This window comes from Ceratotherium simum, chromosome 6 (genome assembly GCF_057802395.1).
Source record: "Ceratotherium simum simum isolate JZ-2026a chromosome 6, ASM5780239v1, whole genome shotgun sequence".
Taxonomy (NCBI): Eukaryota; Metazoa; Chordata; class Mammalia; order Perissodactyla; family Rhinocerotidae; genus Ceratotherium; species Ceratotherium simum.
Genome location: NC_141905.1, coordinates 56810137 through 56827129, shown reverse-complemented (window position 1 = coordinate 56827129; position 16993 = coordinate 56810137). Strand labels below are relative to the sequence as shown.

Genomic DNA, 16993 nt, shown 5'->3' with positions numbered 1-16993 from the left:
TCTTCCTAACTAAAGGAATATCCATTGCTTAGCCACCAAGCATAAAGATTACATTGCCCAGCCTGCCTTGCAGCTGTGTGTACATGGGATGGTGAATCACTCTGGGGCTGGCAACAATGGGTATCCATGACTATGCCTGGCCTGAAGGGGCAAGGAGAGGAAGGAAGAGGTTCCTGGAACCCACAAGGTAAGCTATGGCTATAGGAGACAGCTGCCTAACAAGAACTGTGGCTTTGGGTTGAGGTCCCCCAGAACAGACCTTGAAGTTAAGATTTCAACACAAGTAGTTTATTTAGGTGGCAATTCCAAGAGGCACTGAAAGGTGGTGGGTAAGTGAGACAGGGCAGGGAAGAAGGCCAATACAGGGTGCATTGATCAGCAGATCACCACTGAGTGCTACTGAGGCTCAGTCTTTATAGGAAGCTCTGGGTGATGGTGAAGAACACAGCTCAGAGTTGTCCTAACCTAGGGCAGAGGAAGTTGGGGTGTTTATCCACCAATTCCCATACATCATTGGTTAAGGGGTGCTCTGGGGATATCAACTCTCCAGCACCTCTGGCCTGTCCTGAGCATGGGCTGGGCATGCTTCCATGGCTAGAAAAAGGCCTCAGGCAGACAGTGGCAGGTGTTACACAGGAAAGAGTCACTACTTTGTATAAGAAGTGGTGAGGGCTAAAGGCACTTTGGTGGGGGCCCCACAAGGTCTCTTATACCTTCAGTTAAGGAGTATAGCTTACTGCCAAACTGTGGCCCAGCAGGGAAGGAGCAGAGGGATAAATACCCAACCTCACTCTCCACCCACCCTCCAATCTCCTGCTGAACCTAACCAGAAGCCCCTTGATACAGTTGACTCTGGACAACCTCCCATGACACAGAGCAGGGTGGAAGAGGATGAACAGTGGAGCTGTGGATCAAACAGAGAACGTCCAGCACATCTGCCTTCTGCCGTTTCCAAATTTCTGTATATAAAATCTCAGACAGCACTGTTTGACTATAAAAGTATTGTGATCCATTTATATAATTGCTAAAACCAATGAAACTTGTGACTGGAAAGAACCTTAGAAAACTCATCCATGAGTCCAAGCAGTAGAAAGAGCACTACCTAAATGAGAGGAGACTTGAGTTCTAGTTCTGGCTTTAATAATCAGGAATGACGCCACTTCAGGCAAGTCACTTAGCATTTCAGGCTGTTTCCTCATCCTTGTGATAGGACAAGACTCTACTGACCTAACAAAGCTAATATGAAAATCAAAAAAATGTGAAAATGCTTTGTAATTACAAAGGTGAGGTGTTAGTGTACCCTCACTGTTCCAGAAAAATGAGAAGCAATGGCACTTTTAAACACACTCAAGAAGGAAATGCCACTATCTTGTTTCATTATGTTTTTCAACTAAGAGGACATTTACATAAATATCTTTCACCACAAAATTTTTTTTAAATGAGACAGGGTATAAATAAATAACATGTATTTACTTATAATTATTTTCTTACCTCTAATGCCCCACCAAAAAATCCACATTCAATTAATTACATATCAGTTTCTAATATCTTGTCACAGTCATTTTTTCTCTAGTTACTTCCTTCTATTTTTAACAGTGTGCTTTACTCTTTTAACCACTTCCTCTTTTATTCTTACGTGCTTCAGCATTTCTGATGATCTAGTACTTATGTCTAAGATCAGGATTCTTTGTCCTTCCTGTTTTCACTTCTCTTTTAATGTAGAAAATAAGTCTAATGATGGAGGCACCATTAGATTATAGTAAGAAACACTGGGCAGAACATCTTCTTTGTGCAACTGCCAAATCTAAGGAATTAATAAAACTATAATTATTGTTCCTAAATGGAGATTTCAGAGTTACTGCCCTGTTACAAATCAGAAACCAGGATATCATTAACCCAGATAAATTCATGAAACAAAAGGCAGTATTTCCTTTAGGGCTATCACATTTTTACTGCCTTAAGACCCCAAGCAGTGTAGTCATTCATTTGGCTGGCCTAAAGTTTTCAAAAGGAACTTTGGGGGAGGGGAGATGGTTTGTTTTTAAATGTACCACCACTAGGAAAGTAAGAATTTGTCAGTTGTTACCCACCAATGACAAGGTGGAGACAAAGTCATTAAGGAAACAAAATAAGACATTTCATAAGAGTGAACATAAAGAAGTCATTCTCATTGCTGAGTCTACTGTTTCAAGTCTTTGCAGTGAGTAGAAGCAGGAAGATTTAAAAGTGCAGGGAAGGAAAAGGCTATGCCTTTTTCCTTAAAGCAAGTCTACTCTATCTTAACTAGCTTTCTGGCTGTTATCTCTTTGCTTCATATCAGGAACACTGCAATACTTCATTATCACACCATCTTGAGGAGACAGATATTGCCTTCCTGAACTTTGGTAAGAAGCATAACAGATACAGCATCCCAGGACTGTCTACTCTAGGAAAGAGTTTTTGCATAGACCCTCCTCCCAGGAAGCCTAAAGGAAACTACTTTAAAAAAATCTCTATGCAATGATAAGCCAATTACGTAGGTAATTTTCATTGTCCATATTTGTGTTTCTCTGAATATAATTGGTAGAAACTCCATTTAAAATGCTAGAATATCTGATATGTGTTTTTAAAAAAAGAGAGAGAGATAATATTGGAGAAGAATCGGGAATTCAAGTAAAACGAAATAAATATAGTCAGTGGTTAGATAGCCTTAATAAGCTATTATTTTTATATTCCTAAACTTGCTGAAGATTGCTCCAATTTGTAATACCTAAAACAACAGTAAACTTATATTAGCATCTAAAAAAAATTTTTTTGGAAGGAGGGGATACTCAAATAATTTAATTTACACAGAATGTTTATGTGAATATTCTGATGTTTACACAACTGTTACTCCAAATATGGAAATTCTAGATTAGTTTGGGTTTGGCATCAGACTGCCAGGAGTAATCAAAGAGATAGATAATAGTATTTCAGTGTTATTTTCAGGTTGCTGCTAAGAAAGCCCCAATCAAAATAGAAATACGTCTACCTCCTCCCTGCTAATATCTTAGATTCCTTTAACTGTGGATAAATTATGTTACTCCACAATTAGTTGTAAATAGCCATGAGAAAAGTAACAACAACAGATACCATTTCTAGGTTTAAAAAAGAAGAAAATGCCTTCACTTAAATGAATTATAAATATGGATATTGATATGAATTATAAATACTGATCAGACCAATAAATAGTGAGAGAGGGGGTAGAGAGATTGCCTGCAACACATTTTGAGTTCTTCTTATGGCTGATTGACTAGTGACAGAATCTTTCCACAAAGATATGGATATTAATTAAAATAAATGTTTATTATTATAAAGTATGAATTGCATACAATTTATCCAGAGGAAATTTCTAGATAACTTGCAAACAGGAGTTAGAGACCTTGAGGTCATCTCTAGAGTGAATTCTGACCATCATTCTCAGCTGTGGAGGAGAAATTTCTAGATAATAAATACAAACGGAGGCCTTATATTTTGGAGGTTGTCTAGGCTCATTGATACAAGAGTTTCTCTTGATTAAATTAGTCCTTTTTTCCCCTCAAATAAATAAGAAAATTCATGGGCCGGCCCCGTGGCTTAGCGGTTAAGTGCACGCACTCCGCTGCTGGCAGCCCGGGTTCGGATCCCGGGCGCACACCGAGGAACCGCTTCTCTGGCCATGCTGAGGCCGTGTCCCACATACAGCAACTAGAAGGATGTGCCACCATGACATACAACTATCTACTGGGGCTTTGGGGGAAAAATAAATAAATAAATAAATAAATAAATAAATAAATAAATAAATAAAAATTAAAAAAAAAAAAAAAAAAAGAATGGCCTCTGCCAAAAAAAAAAAATAAGAAAAAGAAAATTCAATGTACCAAAACTATGACTTAAATCTAAAGGTCAGGAAACACCGTGAGTAGCAAGTGTGATCACATTCCAGATGTTAGAGCTCCATGTTCCACAATTTGACTGGACTCCTTGAACTAAGCCCTATATGGGACAAATTGGCATCACATCAACTTCTGCAACTGAACTGGGGTGTAATTTACTGTGGAAACACTGTTGAAGGAACTTCATGTTCTCGGAAGCTCCCTGGATAGTAAACTCTGAACTAAAGCTAGCAATGGGTATGACCAGATAGACAAAGTTTGAAAGTTCATGCTCCCAGAGAAGTAGTACCACCTTCAAACCCAGGCAAGGGGCCCCTGCCCTAGTATTGCACCTTAGAGGGACCTATAAACCAGAAACCCACAAATGATGAATTTGGTAAAAATCACATGGGCTTGAGTGACTTCTGTCACTCAAAACCCAGTGCTCAGTCATGGCACTGGGCAACTTACAACCCAACACATCTGCTGCTGTGATTCACACCATTGAGTCCCCAGAGAAACACTCTGCCATGTCTCTTGCCCCGTGTGCATGAAAGAAAGACAACTGTGTCCAAATGAAGAATTGAGTACTGTGGCACTGCTGATATCAGAAATGGACACTGCTTCAGAGTATGAGGAGGATTTGAGTTGGAGAAATAATTAGGTAAGAAAAAAAAGTTAGCTCATCATATCTTTCCTCCCAAATACCGTGAGTGCAATAGATTTTTGAATAGTGAAGTATTTGCCAATAGAGCAGAGTGTTCATTTTCTTGAACTCTTTATATCCACTATTCACAATTTAGCACAGTTTTTACAACAGTTGCACATGGCAGCTAAGGAACAATTTGCAATATTAAACAATTAATAGTATCCTAAATTTGTATATATGTTAAGTCTAGATATAACATAGGAAACATAACATCTATTCTTCACATAAGCAACTATAATTATGAATAGATTTAGGTTTATAGAAATATTTAATAAGACCTAATTAAATTTCAAAAAACTGAATTAAAATTTTCAACTGTATTTAAATAAATTAGATTTAAATTTTGATATTCATTATTATTTATGTTTTACCTTTGAACTTAGCAGACAACTTTGAATATACTAGAAGAAAAATAATTTCTTGAAGAAATTGAACTCTTAAAATTTTTACATTTGCTTTAATTTATATATTTTGTATAAGAAGGTATTCAGGGCCGGCCCCATGGCTTAGCAGTTAAGTGCGCGTGCTCCGCTGCTGGCTGCCCGAGTTCGGATCCTGGGCGCTCACCAACGCACCGCTTCTCCAGCCATGCTGAGGCCACGTCCCACGTACAGCAACTAGAAGGATGTACAGCTATGACATACAACTATCTACTGGGGCTTTGGGGGAAAAAATAAATGAACAAATAAAATTATAAAAAAAAATTAATTAATTAATTAAAAGGTATTCAAATTTTGTATACTTTTTTGTGGCAGTTTTAAAAATTGGCCTCAAATTTTTTTACGTATCTCCCATAGAGAGGTGGGGGGTCCATATACTCTCTAGGTGGGCTTGTAACTGCTTCAACCAATAGAGTACAGTGGAAGTGACAATATATGGCTTTTAAGGCTAGATTAGAAAAGGCCATGCAGCTTCTGCCTTGTTCACTAGAATACCCATTCCTGAAGCCCTGAGCCACCATTTAAAAAGTCCAACTATCCTGAGGCTGCCATATTGTAAGGAAGCCTAAGCCATAAGAAGAGAACACATATAGGCTTTCCATGTAATAGTCCCAAGTAAGCCTGGTCTTCAAGTATCCCCAGCCCAGCCACCAGACACGTGAGTGAAGAAACCTACAGATGATTCTGGACCCCAGCCATTAAAGTCTCCCCCAGCTATCTGAGTCTTGCCAACTGAGACCCCAGACATCACAACCCAGAGATAAGCCATCTCTGTTGTACTCTATTCAAATTCCTGACTCAGAGAATCCATAGTGATAACAAGATAGTTGTCATTTTATGCCACAAAATTTTGGGATAGTTTGTTACACATAAATAGACATGTAACTAGAAATATTTTGAATACAGTTACATTTTATTTTTTAACTTAGATCACTGAGAATGATTATTAGTTAAACTAGTGATAGAAAATATAAAAGTGGAGGGAAGGAAAAAATGTTTGAGAGATGAAAGTAGAAAGAGGGCCTTCTAGTTATGACAGTATGAGGGAATTAAAAGATAACATCATAAATGAGTTTCTATTTAGGACTGGTAGGCAGTATCTAATTAATTACAGTGCTTGCTATTAATACTAATGGCTAAAGAAAAATTTTTTTAAAGATTTCAAAGTGAAAACATATTTCTTCCCTCTATAATGTATTCATTGTTTATTAATCTCTTAATATGCAAGGAAATTAATTCCTCCAGAGCTACTAAATTTTTGTTTTATGTTAAACATGTAGACACCATTTATTTGACTTACTTGAATAAATGCTTGTGAACCACTGTTTAAATTACATAGTTATTTTAATCATGGTTATTATAAAAATTAATGGTGGTTAAAAAACGCATCCTGGGGAGAAGGAACGGAAGGAGGGAGGAGGGAATGGTTATGAAAAGACAACAGGAGGGATCTTTGTGGTGATGGAACTGCTCTGTATTTTCACTGTGGTGGTGGATACATGAAACCACACGTGATAAAATTGCATAAAACTAAATACACATGCACGCACACACGTATATGAGTAACACCAGGAAAATCTGAAGAAGATGGGTGGATTGTATCAATGCCAATATAATGGTTGTACCATAGTTTTGCAAGGTGTTACCTTTAAAGGGTCTCTCTGTATTATGTGCTACAACTTCATGTGAATCTACACTTATCACAAGATTAAAAATGTAGCAGTTGAAAATGATTCAACACATATTCATAGCTTTTTTTTTCCCCTCAAAGCCCCAGTAGATAGTTGTATGTCATAGCTGCACATCCTTCTAGTTGCTGTATGTGGGACGTGGCCTCAGCATGCCCAGAGAAGCGGTGCGTCGGTGCGCGCCCGTGATCCGAACCGGCCGCCAGCAGCAGAGCACGCACACTTAACCGCTAAGCCACGGGGCCAGCCCGATAGCTTATTTTTTTAAAAGAAAAAATAAACATTGAGAAGCTTGCTTTTTGACTCTCTTAATGGTGTCTTTTTTATTAAGAGTTCTCAATTTTAATGAGATAAAATTTATCAGTCTTTTTATGATCAGTGATTTTTCCGTCCAGAATAAGAAATATTTGCCTACCCCAAGATCATAAGGATATTCTCTCATGTTATCTTCTAGTAGCTTTATCGTTTTACCTAAGTGTACAGTCTATGTGAGATTGATGTCTGGGCATGTGTAGATAGGAGTCAAGATACACTGTTGTCCATACGAATATCCAATTGACCCAGCACAATTTTGACAAGATCACCCTTTCCTCACTGCACTGCAGTATCACTTTTGTCATAAATCAAGTGAATACTTATCTCTAGGTCTGTTTGTGGACTCTATTCCTTTCTATTGGTCTGTCTGTCTTGGAGCTGACATCATACCATTATATCCTAATAATAATTTTATCTTAATAGTAAGAGGTGATATATAGTAGGTATAGGCCCTCCAACTTTGTTTTTCTTCAAGATTCTCTTGGCTATTCTTGGCTTTTTCCAATCACATATAAAATTTGAAAAGCACTTGTCAATTTTTATCAAAAAATGCTGGAATTTTTACTGGGACTGCACTGAATCTATACATCAATTTGGGAAGAACTGATATGTTTTCATTAATAAGTCTTCCTAGCCATGAATTTGGTGTAGCCCTCCATTTATTTAGGTTTTCTTTAATTCCTCTCAGAAATAGTATATAGTTTGATGTGTAGAGATCTTGCACTCTTTTATTTTATTTATTTTTTTTGTGAGGAAGATCAGCGCTGAGCTAACATCTATGCCAATCCTCCTCTTTTCACTGAGGAAGGCTGGCCCTGGACTAACATCTGTGCCTATCTTCCTCCACTTTATATGGGACGCCACCACAGCATGGCCTGACAAGCAGTGCTTTGGTGCACACCTGGGATCTGAACCCAAGCCGCCAGCAGTGGAGCACGCGCACTTAACTGCTACGCCACTGGGCCAGCCCCGATCTTGCACTATTTTAGATTTATTCCTAGGTATTGAATTTTTTGTTATTATAAATTTTATCATACAAAAATTTTTACTTTCTAATTTATTATTGCTATAATATATGAATACAGTTGAATTTTATATATTGACCTTGTATTTATCCTTTCCATTGCTCTTATTTCTGCATTTCTGTGCTTCCATCTGGGATCATTTTTCCTTTCCTGAATAATCCCTTTAGCAATTCTTTGTGTGGGTCTGTCGGTGGTAATTTTTTTTTCTATTTTTATTTTCTAAACACATTTGTATCTTCATTTCTGAAGGATATTTTGCTGCGTAAAGAATTCTAGGTTAGCTTCTTTTAGGACGTTATTCCATTTTTTACGGCTTTCCTTACTTCTGTTAAAAAATCAGGTATGGGGCCGGCCCTGTGGCTTGGTGGTTAAGTGCGCGCGCTGCGATGCTGGTGGCCCGGGTTCGGATCCCGGGTGTGCATCGAGGCACCACTTCTCCGTCCATCCTGAGGCCGAGTCCCACATACAGCAACTAGAAGGATGTGCAGCTATGACATACAACTATCTACTGGGGTTTTGGGGGGAAAAAATAAAATAAATAAAATCTTAAAAAAAAAAAAAAATCAGGTATGAGTCTTTTTGTTGCTCTTTTGAAGGTAATATGTCTTTTCAACCCACATTTTTTGTAGATTTTCTCTTTGCATTCTGCCTCCAGGATTTGTGGAGGAGAGAATGTTGGATGTGCAGCTTGACAAGGTAAGCTAGTACCAATCTGCAAAATGTTGGGCCTTTCTCTTCCTCCCAGATGTCAGAAGCCAACCAGGATACTGCCCTGCCTTTTGGACTGCCCCTGCCCCCTTTAGGAGCAAGTTCTGCTTGATACCCACTGCATGCACAAGTGGGTGTAAGGCTGAGAGGCTCCCCTACTTGGTTCTTCCTACAGTGGTATCTCAATCAATAACTCACACAATTGTCCAAGGGCCCTACCAATACCAATAGCTTCTTTCTGTGTGCTTAGAACACCCCAAGAGCCACTCCCACTTCTATCTTAAGCCTCTGTTATGCAACTTTTGTTTGTCCACCTTCAATCCTATCCCATCCGTCTTCTATTTTTCAAGGATTCTCATAATGTCTGATTCATTGGGAGCACCTCTTCATGTTTTTCAGTATCAAGGTATGGGCATGGATGCACATGAGTGTGTGCATATATAGAACATTTTCTGTAATATTTAGAGATTTTGGAAAGAAGAGAGGAGTTGGGAGTGGCTAGAACTTGTTGTCGGTCTGCCATCTTGATTCAATCTTGGCTAAATTTTCTAAGGACATATTGAACCTTTTTAATACCAAACACAAACAGCTGCTAGTATCATATGATCTAATTTGGAAATCTCTGCTTCTAAGGTGATGTCATTTTAAGTAATTTCAATTTAAGACTTGGCCCTCACGTTAAAATTGGCATCTGCATGACACATGTGAATAAATTTCATTCTCTTTTCTCAAAATTATCTTTCAGATTTTAACATTAGAACTCAAAACAATTGTGAGTTCTGTATTACAGAGATTTCTAAACATATAACAGTAACAATACAAATAATATTTTTGCTCACCTATAACACAAAAGGGGAAAAAAGTTACCTATTCTAAAAAATTTGTAAAGTGCCAAAATTCAAAAATAAGAAAAAGCAACTCAGTAAGATCCTGAAATGTTATTTCCCTACACTAAACCCTGAAATTACTTCAATCAACAAACTCTTTTGCCAATGCTAATAAATTCAGGAATAATTTATCATTGATTTACCACTGATTGAGAATTACAGTGTAAATCCCAAACTTTTAAAACTAAAATAATCTCTGATTGGTTTTACAATAGAAATTTTATATAAATAAATTCAATCTTGAAATAATATAAACTCTACATATTCACGTGAGTTAAATCTAAAGAGTTCAACAAAACAATCTTTTAAAAATATTTAATGCACATGTAACATGTTCTAGGCACTGTTCTAGGCAAGGAATACATCAGTGAACAAAACAGAGAGAACCGCCTGTTTTGTGGAGCTTATAGTCTAGTAAATACATATAATTTGAATAATCTGAACTTGGCCTTTTCCTACAGAAATTACTAATAAGGTAGATAAATATTTTATGCCCAAACACAAATATAGGTATCTCCTATAGCAGTCCATCACACAATCATATAAAAATATGTTTGAGAACATTTATAACACAGAGATATATTTAGCTACTGACTTCAAAATAGTAGAATATCAATATCTTGTGAGAGAATGTGAGCAAGGCCAGGTATCCTAAAATTTATCTGCCTAAGCGATTCACTTGGAAAAGGCAATATTGGTTGGGTTTTAGGTAAATGTGCTAGATTTTAGATAACTCTTAACAGATCTTAATTTTTATCCCCAAACCAAGCAACTAAAATAATCCAGATGTCAGAACTGTGCAGACTGAGGAAAACACAGGGTCTAGCAGGAGCAAGATTTTGATCATCCCGAGTTGTACTGTCCAACATGGTAGCTACTAGTCACACGTGGTTATTTAACTTTGAATTAATTAAAATTTTAAAATTTAGCTCCTCAGTCACATTAGCCCACATTTCAAGTGTGCGATAAGCACCTATAGCCCGTGGCTGCCCTAGGAACAATGCAGATATACAACATTTTCAACATTGCAGAAAGTTCTATTGGACAGTGCTGCCCTAGAGAATCAGAAAAGACATGCCATTCCTGGGAAAAACAAAAATTTCCTAAAGAGGGCTACAAAAAGTCGCGATTATAATAGCAAAAAAATAAGTTTTCTTCTGCATCCCTTGGCTGTTTCCATTCCTGCATCTTATTTTCTCTTCGTCTCCGAGAAAATCTCTCTCCTTTCCTTACTCTTTTTCTCCCCATCTTCTCTGATTTTTCCCTAACCCATTTCTCACTCCCTTCTCTCATTATTTTTTCTAGTAACAAATATGCAGTCCATATTTAATGATTTCACCTATTTATTGAGGTTTTTAATTTTTTTTTAAATTTCTCAATGTTAAAATTTAAGGAGCGGAATCTTTCCAATATGTTTTCCCCAAAATACTATGTTTATATGAGACTTTTTTTTTTTTAAGGTATGTGTCCTTCCGTGTATTTTCCTCTCTTCCTTAGAAAGACTTTCTCACGTACAACCCGTGGTGAAAGAGATACGCAGTTTTAGGTCCAGCCTCTAGGGTTTTCCTCTATCAAGCAAGGGCTCAGTCCGCTGGACCTCGAGGTCTGCGCTGCACTCCTACTGCCGCTTAGCGGAGAGAAGGGCAAAGACTCCTCCGTCAGTTTGGCGGTTGCCAAGCGACAGACGCTGTGCCCTGCCTGGCCTAAGGAGGAGGGCGCCGACTAAAAGATGCTGACAGATACGTAACAACGCCGCTTTCTATTGGCTGAAGAGCTCTCAGCCATCGCCATGAGCCAATGAGTGGATGCATACGGATGACGTAGACGCTATGCGACTCCTCCCACTTACGCTCTAGCGACGCGTCTGGAGATCGCCGATACCCACGTTAAACCCTTGGAGGTCTCGACCGCCCTCATGTACACCTCGCAGCTCGTGCTACTGCAGGTGTTCTTCCTGATGGTCCCTGAGGGCGGCCGGTCTCAGCCCTCTTCCTCCCCGTCAGAGGCAGTGCCCACGCCTCCAGAGCTGGGGCCAAGGACGCAGGGCGGGACCCTTCAGTCCTCTTCGGAAGGGACTGAAACTCCCTGGACCCTGCCTGGGATCTCCACGGTGGGCCCCACTGTCGTGACCCCCTCGGCGCCTGGGAATAGGACCGTAGACCTCTTCCCAGGTGAGGGGAGGGGATGTGAGGACGGAAACTGCTGACTTAGATCTAAAATTCTGTGAACGAAGTGAATGCCACCAAGTAAGGAGTGGGGCTGTCGGAAGAGGGGGAATTAGCATTTGGGAGAGTTTGGGGATCCGCCTCCCATTCATTCTGCTTTCTGTTGTGCTTTCTTAGTCTTACCGATCTGCATCTGTGACTTGACTCCTGGTGCCTGCGATATAAATTGCTGCTGCGACAGGGACTGCTATCTTCTACATCCGAGGACAGTGTTCTCCTTCTGCCTTCCAGGCAGCGTGAGGTGAGCTGCGGTGCTCAAGTTCACTTCTAAAGCGGATTGGGGCTCTAGAATAGGTAATATTTGGAAGTAGGAAAAGTTCGTCTTCGTGCTCCCGCCCCCACTTCCACTCCTAGGACTGGAACTACCTTAGTTTTTTCCCGGAGCAGCGTTCCCCTTGTGATTCTCTAGAACAGGGCTGTCCAATAGAATAGGACCTTCCTGTGGTCCTATGGCTGCCCAAGGAGACCTCTCTTTGGCATCTGACTTACATCCATGGGGCACCCTTCTTTAGACCTAATCCTCCGCTTCCAATTGTGTCTATTCTTCATCCTATTTTCTCACAGGTCTTCAAGCTGGGTGTGTGTGGACAACTCTCTTATCTTCAGGAGTAATTCTCCGTTTCCTTCAAGAGTTTTCATGGATTCAAATGGAATTAGGCAGTTTTGTGTCCATGTGAACAACTGTGAGTAGAAATATGTTTGCTGTTCTTACTGCCTAACATTTATTGAGAGTTGGCTTTGTCTCTGGCCTTTTTTTCCTTTTCTTTGTTTTTTAAACTTTTTCTTTTTGTCCTTTGAATCTCTATCATCCTCCCTCTGCTACTACATGTCCTCCTGCTGTGTCTCTCTCTTATTAGTGAACGTTTGCAATTTCTTATGCCCTATTGGCTGTGAATCAGAAAACCCACACAGAACTTTAGTTTCAGTCATCCCTCTTAGCTCAGATAAGTACAGATAGACTGTATCCCTGACTTGCTACAGTCTCCATGAAGGCACTCACTGAATCCCCAGTACCTGACGCATAGGAGGCACCAAATAATACTTAAATGAATGTCTTTGACAAATGAGTCTATACTAACCTTGTTTTTATCGCATGAGGCAACAGTGTAAGAGCCTTGGATCTCAACCCTGCCATTTACTTACCAGCTGCACCGACTTGGGCAAATCCCTTATCGTTTCCAGGCTCATTTCTTCAACTGCAAAATGAGAAATAATATCACTAGCCCTGGATGTGAAAGTGCTCTGTAATGGTGGAGTGCAATAAAAATGAGAGTAGTTGTTATTAAGGTTTTTAAATAGACTTAGGAGTTTGCGAGTGAGGGCTATAATGTTTCCAAAGATATGAAGCTAATACGTCTTTTTTTTTACTCAGAAGCAAAATAATGTTTTCACACAAAATAGACTTAAGTTTTAGTCCCTTACACTCTGCAAGTCAGCTCATGTTAATTTCCTCTGACTGTTAGAAAAGAAATTGCAAACCTATATTTTTTTTTCAGAAGACAACCAGTTTTGGGTTTGGGGGGACTTGAATTTGGAAGCAGTTACCAGGAGCCTTGTGACCATTCAGGTTGTGAGAGGGTAAAGGGAGCCAGGCAAATGCTCCATTTTAAAATATGGCTACGGCTGCCCCATCCTTTCCAAAACTCCCACTGCCTTCTAGCTCCAGCCTTTTGATCATGCTCCAGGGCTACTGCAATAGCATCCAACTGGTGCCTGCTTTTAATCTCCCCTCCTACCTCCCATACTATCCTGCACACTGCTTCTGAACCAGTGTTTCTGAACTTTCTTTCCCCAACAACACCTGAGAGTCACTCTCTTGGAACTTATAGGATACTTAGAATTGGTACCAGTTTTTATGAACATTGTGTCTCCCTGGGTAAATTGTCAGCACCTAGAAAGGATGGACCATATCTTCCTTTGCCCGCAGTGCTTAATATATGCTGATAATGATCATGAGTAACGGACATTCTTAGTCAAAGTCTGTACAGCATTATGGAGTGGGGAAAACCCTAGACCAGGAATCAGGAGATCTGTGGTCTACTCCTGACTCTGAGGATGGCTCTGGGGCCTTTCACAACTCATTTACCTCTCAGGATCCAAATTTCCTGATGAGATTGGGCCAGATGATCTCTAGGCTTTTTCCCCCATCTGAAATTGTACCAATCTAAGTCTAAATGCCTTTAAGCTCTGTTAGATATAATATACCATGTACGATGGTAGAAATTTTAGGCAAAAACTCTGGTTATCCTTAGCCTGTTCTCCTTATCTGCATTATCCTTGCTTAACCACCACTACCACCAATATCCCGCACTAAAGTGAGAGACAAAATGTTACCTTTCTCTTATTCTTTTAAGCCATGAAACAACAGCCAGATGGATATTTGCCATCTCAGCTTATCTTCTTTCTTAGCTTAACTTTAACTTTTCTTTCATTTATAAAGATAGAAACAACTGCATTTTTATGAGGTAAGTATTTCTTCCATATGGTTTTCAGAGAATGAGTTCTGAAGAAAATATTGAACAGCTCCTGGAAGCTTCAAAGTTTGAAGATTTCAGGTTAGAGGTGGAAGAAGGTGGTCTGCAAACCAGCAGCACTAGAGTCGTCTGTTCAAGAGCCATGCTTGTGAATCTCTAATATGCATGACATCGCCTGAAGATCTTGTTAACATGCAAATTCTGACTCAGTAGGTCAGAATTTCAGAATTCTGAATTTCTGATGACTTCCCAGGTGATGCTGGGGCTGCTAGTCTATGCACCACACTTTGAGTAACAAAGATCTAGGAAATGTATAGAGAGTGAGTAATCGAAAGGCCCCAGAATTGAGAGTTGTCTTCACTTCATGTTCTATCAGAAAGCTGAAAAGTCGAATAGTTAAGACTTTGCAATCACAGAGGATAAAGGTCAAGCTTATGTAATGTGGAATCCTCATTAGCTTTCAGTGATGCAGATATTGATTCCTTTCTGAATCTGTCCAAATGACCATAATTATGGAGAATGAAAGGAACTAGTATGGGGCATGTTTCTGCTATCTTCCTTTTTCAAGTTAGCAAAAGACTTGGGTGGTAAAGCAGAGTGTCATCCATCACTGGCCACCCTCTGTGCAAAGGACAGTGTCAGAACCCTTTTCCTACGTCTCTGTCCTGGTTCTGAAGTGCCATAAGGAGACGACTGCAAAAGCTTGGATAGATTTATACGTTGCTATAATAGAAATTATAGAATTGTTATAGAAAATCCCCTTTTGGGGTATCTGAAATCTTGAATGTAGAAATTATCAGGTGAAAGGAATAAAATATGACAAATCCAAGTACTTGAGAGATGAAAACATTATTAGGACTGGTCAGTTGAAGTTTAGAGACAACTGGAAGATTTGGAGAGGACAAATCAAGTATTGTCTCCAACTTAGCCATGTTCCAATGGAAACAGTACCATTTTGTTGTACTAGAGACTCATCTGGTATGAGGCAAATGTGAGCATTGTTGAGCCTCCACTTTTCATCACAAATTGCTAGTCATACACATTCCTGGCATCAGAGACTTGGAACTGACTGGCATTCATTGGTCATATTCTTTTCTCAGATCTTAATACTAAAACAATAATTCATTTAACAGATTACAAATAAATTAGAAGGTGATAGAAATGAGAATCATCTCTGAAGAGTGGGAACTATCTGAGAAAATGTTCTATAACTTAAACTGAGTATTAGTAATAAAAGTATATAAATGTGTAAAAATTCTGAGTTTGCACTTAAGATTAGTGCATTTGCGTACTTTACTGTGTATATCATGCCTCAATAAAAATATTTTTAAAAATTAGTTGGTTTCCCAGATATTTAAGAGTAAATGTTTTTATTTTATCTAAACCCCCTTTCTTTTTAAAAATATTTTAGCAAAACTAAACTATTTCCAGAAGTTCCAAAAGGTCAATGCAACCAACTTCCAGGCCCTGGCTACAGAGTTTGGAGGCGAATCATTCACTTCAACATTCCAAAACCAGTCGCCAGCACCTTTTTACAGGGTGAGCCTGGGAAATGGGGGGAATTGTTTGGTTTGGTTTTACCCTCATAGCTGACAATTGATCAGGCATCTTTGAGGTACCCACCTATAACTAGATAAACCATTGTCCACTCTTTTGGAGGGCAGTATTGTCCACATTAACAAACTGTTGAGTTAACTTTTGTTTCTACTTTTTCTTTTCTGTTGGAGTTCAGTCCAATCCCACTCTAAGTAAATTTCTGCTCTACTTTATTTAGGCTGGGGACCCCATTCTGACTTACTTCCCCAAGTGGTCTGTCATAAGCTTACTGAGGCAGCCTGCAGGAGTTGGAGCTGGGGGCCTCTGTGCTGAGAGCAATCCTGCAGGTGAGTCCAGAGCAGAAGTGCCAGCCTTTTTGTTCAGTTCAGACTGAGCTTTCTCCCTCAGGATGGATCATAAGACTCAGACTGAGTATTGTAACCGAGGTGCTATAGAGTTAAATCCCATTCTGATTGTATGCTAGGGAGAGTCTTAGGGGGCGAGTGTGATGTTGTCAGGCCAGTATAGCTAGGAACTAAATGGCATATAAGACCCTGGAAAGGAAGACTAACTTCTAAATACTACTTAAATGCTGGGGAAGCTTACCAAAGAAAGTTAGAGAACTACTAAACTAGAAAAGTTTAAGAAAAAGAATTAATTTGTCTTAAATAGTCTATGTGAATTTAGGCAGACAACTTGACCAATGATGTAATATATTCCACCCTTCTGGGACCTAATATTTTTACACTGTATGCTTCTAACTCATAAGGAGTTTGTAGGCTTGCTTTTCAACACTTAAAATTTGAAGTAATTAAGAAAACAGCATTTAACAATCTGCTAGATTCCAAGTAATCACATCTCAAAAATGAGGGATCAAGTCTGAATCTTTAAAATATCAATAATTCCAAAACAAGAATAATTTAAGATACTCAATACTGATCAAACATCAGTATTTCTTGCTTGATAGAATACCAGAATAAATGAACTCACTAAAATCCAGATGTATTCCAAATATGAAGAACTTGAGTGTCTATATCATCTTACACAGACTTTATAACCAGACAATTTGCCCAAATGTGCTGTCATACAGATAATCAGATGGTGCATATGTATA

General features: G+C 39.0%; 1 protein-coding gene across 4 annotated transcripts in view; it reads left to right on the top strand.

Moving 5' to 3' along the window:
• The window catches only part of TCTN3 (tectonic family member 3), a 70567-nt gene that overhangs the window by 24702 nt on the left and 28872 nt on the right, over positions 1–16993 (top strand). Inside the window, exons 2-8 of one of the 4 annotated variants that reach the window (XM_087432329.1) lie at positions 16–187; positions 8679–8745; positions 11142–11815; positions 11987–12110; positions 12434–12552; positions 15755–15882; positions 16118–16226. In XM_087432329.1, coding sequence (XP_087288455.1) covers positions 11560–11815; positions 11987–12110; positions 12434–12552; positions 15755–15882; positions 16118–16226 — 736 coding nt within the window. In that variant the 5' untranslated portion in view covers positions 16–187; positions 8679–8745; positions 11142–11559. Of the gene's footprint in view, positions 1–15; positions 188–8678; positions 8746–11104; positions 11891–11986; positions 12111–12433; positions 12553–15754; positions 15883–16117; positions 16227–16993 lie in introns of those variants that run through there. The other 3 variants (XM_087432328.1, XM_004427882.3, XM_087432330.1) reach the window with 3 other exon arrangements.